The following is a 10,483-nucleotide window of genomic DNA, read 5'->3' as shown; positions in this document are numbered from 1 at the left end:
CCTCCCCACCACCACCAACCACCATCCACCCGGACCGCCGCCCTGACACCCGAGTGCCTGCGACGAGCCGGCAGCGGGGCGGCCCGTGTTGGAGGACAGGGGCGGGTGGGAAAGCATGCGGGGGCAGATGGGCGGCGAGGGGGTCGCGGCGGGGCGGGGGCGTTTGGCGCCTGCGCTCGCGTAGGTGCGGACGTGGCCGGTGGTGCCGTCGCGGTAAGTGCGCTCTCTGTCCCAATCCCGGTCGCGGTCGCGGTCGGTGGTGCGTCTGCGGTGGTGGTAGTCGTCGTCGTCGCCGGCTTGGGAGGAGGGCGGCGAGGGGAGCTCTGTGGGCCGGTAGCGGGTGCGAGGGCTGAGTGGGCGTGGCATGCGCCTCTCTCGGTCGGTGTCCATGGGGTTGAGGTGGATGAATGCTGGGGGCGCTTTGTCGGGTGAGCGTGGGGGGTGTTGTGTGGTTGCTTCGAGGTGGTTCTTAAGAGTGCTACTTAGGAGGACTCGAGCTTGTCGATCGGGTCTTTCTGGAAGCAGGTGGCGGGAGATTTGTTTGGGCAGCCGCTCCGGCTTGATGTCGAAGACAGCGGCGGCGTTGATGGGTAGGGTCGCGACGACCATACCTAGTCGCTGCGACTCCTCGTTGGGGTAGGCCCGCATGGCCAGTGTCATCCATCGTGACCAGCCCGCGAGGGTCAAGCCTGGAACAGTAGGCCGGGCCTTGGGTTCGGCCGGGACGAGGTAATATTCACACCCCAGCTGCTGGTACAGCTCTGCTAGTCTGGCGGGCGGCGCGCCCTGGCGACCGCGGAATATTTCTTTCTGATTGTCAGACACTACCCTTCCAGCAATAAAGACAAGGCCGACAAACCTGTGAACGGAAAAGCCTCCAACTCCAGCTTATGGTGCGAGTAGAACGCCGCCATTTTCCCCGGTGTCACCACTAACGTATTCTGCGGCATAAACTCATCCATCTGCGAATAGTTAGTCAATATTCCTTCTCGCCTTCGAGGATGCTTACAAGGTAGTTGCCGATTCCTCTCACGACCTGTTCCCATCGCTTGGTGGGAACGTCATCCTTGTCGAACAGCACTCCCCACTTCTTGTCGATGGCGCTGAGTTCTTTTGGCGAGTCTGGCACAGCTCCGGGTGGTGGTTGTACCGGCGAGCGGCGCTGGTTTATCCCATTGTGACACCAGGGGGGTGTCGAGGGAATTGTGGTGCGTTTTGTGCCTGCTGGGCTGGGGGCCCGCGTGGAGCGGGGGCGGGAGCGGGGACGAAGGGAGGTGGTGGTTGCGGCCTGGGTGCCGACATGTTGGGGACTACCATTCCAGCCGGTTGTTGCATCTGGCCCTTGGTGACGTTCGCTTCAGGCGATGATGTGGGACTCGGCACCTGCTTCACTACAAAGGATGTCAATAACAGCAAAAGTCGAGGAGGCCGGGTGCGCCATACGCTCCTCTTTGATCATGTTCCTGATCTCACTGAGGACATCAAGTGGTGGCCCTTGGCCCGGGGGTCGTGGAGGCCCAGGTACCCCGTGGTTGCCCTGGGGTGGGAGATTCATGGGTGCCACGAATTCTCTTGGTCGCCCCATGTTGGGTGTGGCCTTCTCGGGCTCATCATCCGTCTCCTGGTCAGAACCGCTGTGCGTCTCGTCCTCCGAACCACTCTCATTTGTCATATCATCGTCTTGGGCATTACGAACGACAGGATGAGGAGGTGGTGGGAAAGACACCGCTCCTCGGTTCACCGGAAGGGGGACAGGGGGAGGTGGCGGGGCAGGCCCCTGCCAAGGGATCCAGTTGGGTGTCTGGGAGGCCATATTCTAACTTGGACAAGGAAGATGTCGACAGTGTCGTTGAGTTTAGGGTGCAGAAGCGAGACACATGTGTAGAGGAAAGGGTATGGACATAACCGACGTCGTGGAGGTGGGGAGGGAGGTGGGGAGGGAAGCGAGTAGGAAAAGCTGCAAGCTGCCGACGCGAGCTCAGATATACCCGTTCCTCATTCCTCGATATCTATGAACCTCACCACCCCATCCGACAGAGCCGACCCTGTTCCGGGCAACGGCACCCTCTCGGCGTACCACTCCAAAGATCAGCGCTGTCCGCCTCGTCCTTTCCCACCACATCCCGATCCCCCGATCAGGGACAGATCAAGAAAAGGAGGCGAAACATGGAATGATCCATCACCTCGCCTCAGATGCCTAATTCAACCTAATTCGGTATTCCATTCCATCTTCCCCGGCGTAACACACAGGCGGCCACCCCAATCGAAACCACAACCGCAACCGGGTAGTCCAGGATTCGCAAGAATTTCCCGATGCACAGCACGATGCAGTGTCCAGCAAACAGTCCATCCCGCCACGAATCCATTTGCCTCGAACAAGAACCAAAGAGGCATCCAAAGTTTCCGTGTTTCGTCTCTGCCGTGTCGTCCCGCATCGCCCGGTAAGCGGGGCGGAAGTGGCGTACCCCCTTTTCCGGGCCGAGGCTTGGAAAGCAACATGCACACCGCAGCCGGGCAACGGCCCAGGGCATCAATCAAGGAGGCCCGAACGCCCGATCAACCACGCCTCACACAGCCACAAATCCACAAGCCTATACGAAGACCGAGTTCCTTTCTGCTCTACCCCGCGTTACGCAACCATTAATAACAGTTAGTATATACGCCCGTCTATTGAAGCTGGCCGGGCACACCCAGCATCAACGCGTCATCGCACACTTACAGTCAGGGAGGACACGGGGGAGGTTGGGAAAGATGAAAGGTCATACGCACCCTCCATGCCTCTTAGGCATCGCCATTCAATAATAATGAAGAACCCTCTGCTGCCAGGTAAGGTAACACCCACCTCTACCGAGGCCGTGTAATGGCCATCATCCCGGACCATACCACACTACACCACACCATACTCCAGCACACATCGGACCTATCAACGCCGCCGCCACCGTCCTCTCGTTGCTTGCATTCCACCCGATCGATCAACTCGCCCACATGTGCCCCATCCCCACCTCCCCATCCCTAGGTAGCCACCTAATACCACGCACCACAGCCCAACACGCATCACATCGCGACTAGGCAAGGCAAAGATAACGCAAGGCAACTAACCACAACAAAGCATCCGCCACCCGCCCGCCCACCTGCATAGCACAGTACAGTACCGTATAGTACCGTATATCCAACCCCAAACCCACAACCCCGATCCACGACTTGCATCCTACGTGCCCGTGCCCGTGCCCACAAACCTCCACTCGGGGACGCTACCCGCGGCTCCCCGGAACACCCCTCCCTCTTGATCCACCCGCCCCCTCTCCCTCCCCCAACCCATCTCCGCTCCGCACATGGCCACCCATCCACCCACCCACCCCTACCCCCCTAGCTACGCCCGTAAAGTTTGTCCGTCTCACAGCACCTGCTTGCTGCCTCGTTTCCTGTTAGCTATTAGTTAGCTCGCGTTGTCTTTGCCCCTCTTCAACTGCCGGGAGGGGGTTCGGTGAGCAAGGCTGTGCCATATGCATACCAAGCCCCCCTTTCCCCCTTCCTCCTCCCGGCTCGGCCCTAGCATGCTCACAGGTCTCGGGCAACACGGCCCCGAAACACAGGGGATGGATCACTGGCTGTCTAGCTTGTTACCACGCATCTCGGTTTCTAAATACGGAACATCGGTCACCCGTCTGTCGGGGCGGTAGAATAGAGAATCAGTGCTTATATCACGGTGGCTACCTAACTAATTAGGCCCGATATTCGTGGGGGAAATCCAGCGCCGTAGTTTTCAATGTATCTGACTGTTCCTGCCTCGCAACGATGCCTTCCCATATAAACCACCTCCTCCTAGGAACCAGTTGGCGTGCTCTCTCAAATGAGGGAGGTTCTTGGTCATGTGTGACACGCACGAACGGGCCATGACTCTCATTTTTTCAGCAATTCTTTGCGGGAGCTAATAAGAGAATAGAGAGCCCGTGCTAAGAGGCGATGATTCGCTGTCCCAGAGGTTCTTAGTCGGCGTAGATATCAGAATCAGAGCCCATATCGAGGCCGTCAGAGTCCTAACCCGAACGGCGGCTTGGGCCGCTGTCTGCGCCGCCCGTCACCGACTTTAGGTAGCTAGGCAGCTGTGGTGCGTGCTTGCGGGTCGGCTACTTCATGGTCAGTACCAGGTCTACTCACGGCAAGCTTGGAGGGGACCACTTACCACCTTGGCCCAGCCACTCCTGTTCTCCCTCACAGACTCGCTGTGTGCAGTCGTCACTGTGCGGGTGCTTCCCGATGCGAGTGTTGGTGTCTTGGTCATGCGAGCATATTCGCCGTTCGGGCCCCAAGCATTAAATGCGACAGGCGCTCTGCCGGCTCCGCCTTGAGTCGAAGTCATGTCGCTTCCAGCAACCGAAGTGTTGTCGACTGTCGAGGTCTCCAACTGCAGGCATCCCGTCAGCGGTCCGTCCGAAACGGGAATTAGCCAGTGTGGCGGTCTCGTCTGCACCTGTGCAAGGTGCTGGGGAATCAAGCCGTCCGACCAGTTGCCGTATTGGATCGGCTCCGTCTCCAGGATGCTTTCGCTGGGCTCCGCCGCCGACATAACCACCGAGCAAGTATCCTCGGTCCCAACAGTGGACTATCAATAGTTAGCAAAAAAACTCAAAGGCACTAGGCAGGGCTAGAACATCTTTACCTCAACGCCGTCCAGGCCCGCGTCATAGTTGTCAAACGTCGGATTGTTTCCCGACGGAGGCCTGACTTCCTCGATCGACAGCTGGGCGCCCGGCGCCGGCAGCGACTCTCCGGTCTCCGTTCGGAGCTTCCACTCCGTACAATGGACGCACCACTGCATGACGTAAGAAACACAACCAGGTGTCGGAACTTATATTCAAAACTCACAAAAGTATCATGCTGGATAGTGCGCTTGCTGAAGAAGCGCCTGTCTCTTTTAAGACCGCAAGGGCCCTTGCAGGTCAGTTCATTCACGGGCCCGCCGGAGTGCTCAACGCAGCGGATTCCAGTCTTGGACGGCGTCGCCTTTTCGTTTCGGTCATACTTGGAGAGCTGCCGATTGGAAAATTGGTCGCGAGTCTTCCACTCGCCCTGCTGGCAGCGCAGCCGTTCGGGCGCCATGGTTGGTGTCAGTGTAATTTTGCTGATCGAAGTCGGGTGTCAAAGGTCGGTTTGGAGGGGAGTTTGTTTCTAGAGCGACCGTAGAAAGATGGAGGGATGGAAGGTCCGAGTGTGGAGGGTGGGAATCGAGGTCAGAACTTGGGATGGCAGCTCTGATCGGGCAACGAGAGGGTGGCAAAAGGGTTTGGGAAGGCGCATAGGTAGGTAGGGGCCTACCTATTGACTTGGCCCTTGAATTGCAGCCTGAATTGCAACCTGAATTGTGTGACTATGGGGTTTCACCCAAGAATGATATTGTTACCAGGAAGACGATATTCATAATGATAAATAACCCAATGCGCTATTGAAGCTGCTCTTTTTCTATGACGATTATACCTCGATTTGAACTGCTCATAGTACGAGATGGCGTCACGCTTGCCACCTATTTTACCTGCAGGGGCAACACAAACATCAACCAAAACGATACACAGAACCCAAAGAAAAATGGAAAATGAGCTACCTAGGCAAGGCGATAATACTTGATGTCTCGGCCCTCCTCTTGATCTCGAATCCTGGCCAATGACTCAGCGCCAGCGCTATTACATCAGTGAAGGTAATCACATGATAGGTCTTAATAGTTCTGGCCCCCGCCTTCGTGCAGCAATGAATCATTGATGGGTCGAGACTTGCTCATGGAGTCATTTTCGCCCACGGTGCCGAGATTTTCAGAGGAATGGACACCGGCACGTACGTAAAGCCACCGTCTATTGGGATTCAATCATCTTGCTTACTGGAATTCCCGCTTAGAGGCGACAGGACGACTCCTGCTCCCACTGGGACTCCTCTACCATGGGAAATGGCAAAGTCTTTCCAACTCCAAGTGCTAAAGAGTTGCTGCGACTGGCCATTTTCTAACGGCTCACAACCAGACCGTGTAATGACCGTTGGCATCTACAGCGTCACTATGTCTCCGGTGTTAAACGTCGTCTTGTTTGGCTCCGACGATTCGGGTCACAAGTTTCATCTTCAAGCCGTACTGAAGCTTTATGACCGTCGGTTTGGCGAGCGCCTTCGCAGATACCGGGGAGAACATGTGCCCCATACAATGGAACGCGAGCTGGCTTTCCAGTCATTCGTCCGGCGGGGGATGATGAACCGCTTTCTTGGCCGACAAGAGGAAGATTTCGAGGCCGAGGACGGCCAAAACCAAAGAGGGAAGTTTGAGAAGACCGAGAAACCCATCAGCCTTCAATACGACTTGGAACCCGATGCCGAGTTCGAGGCTGCTGTGTGGGAGGAATGCGAGAGGAACTTCAACTGCGAAACCCAGGCTTACGAGCGGCTGAAAGACCTCCAGGGCAAGTTGATACCGCGAATGTATGCCCATGTGCGCCTCTTATCCCCAATCCCCAATGTACCGCACGACCTGTTGGACTCTTCAGATACGGCACGGTATTTTGAAGTCAAAGGGGTCATTCTCCAGCGAGTGGCCGGGTACCCTCTGTACGACCTGCCCACCTCTCCCCAAGCTCCATCGGATATGGGGCTCTGGCCAGACATAGTGCAGGCTGCGGTTGATGCTGTGCACATGATTGACAGGCGCGGGGTGCTCAACACTAACTGTGCGCCCTACAACATCGTTGTCGACTCTCACTCTCATACGCCCTTTATCATTGATTTTGCGAGTTGCCGGTTCAAGGAACGGCTAATTCAACAATGGAGGGATAATGGGCGTATGGGCGACGATGATGACCCGGAAATTGAGTACTGGGAAGAAGTTGTGACGGTCAATAACGAGGGTGCCATTGGAGTAGCCATGGCGGCGAGACTGCGGCAGATGAAGGGTTTGGAGTTGAGTATTCGGTATCCAAATAGCCAGAAAATACTCGAGGACATGAAACGGAGCAAAGGGATCGAGTCGGCAAAAGATAGGGCAGGTACTAGTGGATGGAAAATACTGTATTCCTGAACTGGAATGCGTATGTTTAACTAGGTACCCAACCATGGGCTTGTAGTGCATCTCCCTGCCAGTGTTAGATCTACATGAGTCATGAACAGCAGGGCGAAGTCCACGAGGCACTCCTTGGGTAGGTAGTTTACTTAGCCCTCCGCCCCCGCCCCCAACTCACCCCAAGTCCAATTTCAGGCGCTCAGGTTCTTCCACGTTCCCAGTTTGAAGAGAGGGCTGCCGATTACTGGTCCATTGTGAGATATCATTTTGCCCCTCCCCTCAGCCCCGAATTTTGGCTGCTGTAGATACCGGTGTTGATCATTGAATATTCGAGCCCGCTTTCAAAGCACATTGAGACCACAAGAGATGAAGAATGGACAAGGCATGTGCGATACCGAGTCCTTGTTCCCGAGACCTCGGGCCGCCGCTTCAAATTGCCGCCGCTGCAGCGGCGGCGGCTCAGCACCCATCCGGTCTGACTTTTGACATGGCTCCAGAACGTGGCAATAGCTATCTTACGTACCGACGATCCGTCTGTATCTCTAAATTTGGTCGTCACCTGGCGTGCCCGTATTCAAGCGGTAGGCCTCGGGTATTGCCACCCAATATTTTCCGGAATTGTGCTCGACCTGCTGTGATAATCGAGTTATGTAACTGGGAACAAACTAACCACCTTTATTCGTATTAGCATAACTACCTCGAGCAGACCCAGCTGGGTTCCCACGTGCGCTCCTTAGGACCGATCTATTTGACTATTCGGGTATCAAGCTGTCTCAGTCTCAGCCCCAGTGCCCTCGCCCCTCTCGACAGAAGACCTGGAGTTCTCGGCCAAAAAGGACGAGGCCGAACAAAGTGTTGAAGGACCCGGGCCGGGGTGATGGTGGTCAGAGAGCGAAGCCGAAATCAAGAGATCGACCTTTGGCTCGCCAACTACCCAGACAAGCGAGCCCACAGAGTCTTGCTAGGCTCGCTAGGCTCGAGCTTGGTGGCAGCCACGCCAGCTTTTCAGCCAGGATTCGGGAGACCCACACTTTCTGATTCAGATCAGAGCTGTCCGAGCTGTGGCAGGCTTCCCCACCTTTTCCTCCGTTTCTGGCCAACAGGGAGCGCCAGAATGCAAAGCTCAGCCTGATTGCTTCATAGCTCCGGATTACCGATTGCCGCACACAGCCTTTCCCTCCGCCACAGCTCGCGTTTGACACGCGTCGTGGCGGAAGGCTTAGCGCATAAACTTCGATATGCCGTTTAAACAACCGTCGGGGGTCGGCAGGAAGAAGCGTCCCCGCTCGCATGAAGCGCCGACGGCGAACGGCAAAAGGAGCTTCGCTCTCTCATCAAAGCTCTTCCAGAATGCGGGGCAAACGAAACCCAACCTCGCCAACCACCACCGTTCGAGTTTTTTGCCCGCTTTGCTGGGGGCCCTGGGGCCTCCCTCTCCCCTCCTCCCGAGGAAATTTACAACAAGACCAGGGGTCCGCGTGCGCAAGACCCCATCGATCCTCCAACTTTTTTCCCAAGTTCACGGATGGGGAATTGCTAGCTCGGCCGCGGCGGAACTTCCGGCGGTCGTGCCGAGCAAGGGGGATTCCTGCCACCGGTGCCCGGGGTCTTACTCAAGGGGGCTAGGTTGGGTGGCGAGCTGCAATTTCCCATCCTCCTGGAACGGTCTTGCGGTTCGCCTCTTGCCGGTTGCTGTGGAAGAAAGCTGGGATACGAAGATGGAGCGTGAAATAATTCACCATGCTGCGCGGGAGCATTACGCTCCTGTTACGCCGAGCTGACGTACTGTGGACAAGAGGACGAGAGAGAGAGATGGAAGAACCAGCAAGGGCTCGAAACCGTTGATGCGAGGGGGAGCTGAGCGCGGCATTCGCGGTGCCGCACTTTCCAGAAGCCCGCCTACTCAACGGCAGCGTCGCAACGGTGCTGCTATCGATGGAATTTTCATCGAAGCCATGTTCTGGTGTCACGTTGTGAGTTCAGCCTCTTCCACGAGAGCCTTACTGTGCGCACAGCAGTGTAGGTACTTCGTAAGGGTAATCATATGCCTGTGCGACGTATTGCTCTCACGATCTTTCCGCCGACTGCCAAGAGTGTTGATGAATCAGAACAGGCTTGGTGCCCGAGGTAACCGGTACCCTGGTGCTATCAAATGACACCCCACTTGACGTGTTTGACAGTTAGTATCGAAGGTTTCCAGAACCTGGCGGCGTCGACTTGCCTGCCACCGCCCCTCACCAGCGCCGCCGCGGGATGGCCTGTGCTGCCGGCGCCTCGACCAGAGCAGCGGGATCGAGTCCAAGGGAGGCCCAGCTGGTCTATGTCTGGGTCCGTGTCCATGAATCCCAGCTGCTGTTCCCCATGGAGGGGCAGGAAGAGCGAGGGGTTTGAAAAGCTTCATGTGAGTGTCTTGTTGTGGATTGCACATCAAAACATTCACCGGAGGATGGTAATTTGCATCCTCGTCGCCCCGCTCTCGCGTGGCTCGTGATACCGAAACTCGTTCACCTTCATTTGCAGAATCCGTCAAACATCTTGATGTTCGCCGTTCTTCAGGGCCGTGGCGGCTTGGCGAGTCGACCCTTTTTGGAATCGAAAACCGACCGCCCACCCCTTTTCGGCGGGGCCAGAGACGTGAATAGCTAAATTAGCGCGAGGCATTATTGGAACACTTGCACCGTCGCGACCCCACACACCCATCCGGGGCCTCTCAGGGCCGTATCCGTCCCCTCCGCGTCGCTCGCTCCGTCATTGATGCAACACCGTTTATGAGCCCGCGTCGCAGGACGTGATGGGGCTTCGAACGCGCACTCTCTGAAACAGCAGCTTTTTCTTAACGAGCTTGCCGCCCCATCATCTCTTGCCTTTTCGCTGTGGAATCGCGTCCTTGTTTCGTCCGATGAATAATTCTTTCTCCCCCCTCCCGACCTCTCCTGTTCCAAGCTACCGGCGCATCCGTTCCGCTCTTCGAACAGAAGATGGAACCCTGTAAAAACGATGGCCGTTTTGAGACATGTGGGGCCGGCGGACTCGTCGTCGAATGGGGCTGCGATCGTGCCTCGTTGACACGAACCGAACCACACAATGTTTTGGTGTTGCGAATAACAGTCGATGCTACCAAAACCACTTTGCCCTTTCGACAAATCTGCATGCTCGCGAGCTGCGCGGTGGCTCTCGTGAGATCGTTATGGGCGCACCTCCCATTCATACCTATTTCCCCTCAAAATAGCGGGTTTGGCAGTTTTCGCGGCCAATGACACATGCTGGGGAGGGCGGAAACTCGATCTTGGCGACAGCCGAGTGTCCAACGGTCAAGCGCACCGGTTGCGGGTGATGGGGGGATCAGCCTGCCCAGACTGTGTGAGTTACCGCGTCACGTTGATGTTCATCAACGATGGAGACCCGGAGCCGAGCAACGGCAACAAGATTGCAACGATCGCACCCGTTGTTGGG

At 56.6% G+C, this 10,483-nt stretch overlaps 3 protein-coding genes across 3 annotated transcripts in view; 1 reads left to right on the top strand and 2 right to left on the bottom strand.

The window, feature by feature from the left end:
• Positions 1-1,813, bottom strand: part of CHGG_10400 (uncharacterized protein) — a gene marked incomplete at both ends in the record, with an annotated part of 2,489 nt that extends 676 nt beyond the window's left edge. Inside the window, 5 exons of the mRNA XM_001228326.1 lie at positions 30-806; positions 860-962; positions 1,034-1,288; positions 1,351-1,391; positions 1,474-1,813. Of these exons, the coding sequence (XP_001228327.1) occupies positions 30-806; positions 860-962; positions 1,034-1,288; positions 1,351-1,391; positions 1,474-1,813 (1,516 nt within the window). The remainder of the gene's footprint in view (positions 1-29; positions 807-859; positions 963-1,033; positions 1,289-1,350; positions 1,392-1,473) is intronic.
• Positions 1,814-4,037: 2,224 nt separating this feature from the next.
• Positions 4,038-5,100, bottom strand: CHGG_10399 (uncharacterized protein; the record flags this gene model as incomplete). Its single annotated transcript, XM_001228325.1, has 4 exons — positions 4,038-4,127; positions 4,184-4,603; positions 4,661-4,813; positions 4,867-5,100. 4 exons carry the CDS (start codon positions 5,098-5,100, stop codon positions 4,038-4,040), a joined length of 897 nt encoding a protein of 298 aa, XP_001228326.1.
• Positions 5,101-6,043: 943 nt separating this feature from the next.
• On the top strand, positions 6,044-7,048 carry CHGG_10398 (uncharacterized protein; the record flags this gene model as incomplete). Its single annotated transcript, XM_001228324.1, has 1 exon — positions 6,044-7,048. The coding sequence occupies one exon, from the start codon at positions 6,044-6,046 to the stop codon at positions 7,046-7,048; it is 1,005 nt and encodes a 334-aa protein (XP_001228325.1).
• Between the last annotated feature and the right edge of the window lie 3,435 nt (positions 7,049-10,483).

The sequence above is a fragment of the Chaetomium globosum genome, genomic scaffold (genome assembly GCF_000143365.1).
Source record: "Chaetomium globosum CBS 148.51 scaffold_7 genomic scaffold, whole genome shotgun sequence".
Classification (NCBI taxonomy): Eukaryota; Fungi; Ascomycota; class Sordariomycetes; order Sordariales; family Chaetomiaceae; genus Chaetomium; species Chaetomium globosum.
Note: the sequence above shows the minus strand (reverse complement) of the source record. Positions and strands in the feature narration are given on the sequence as shown.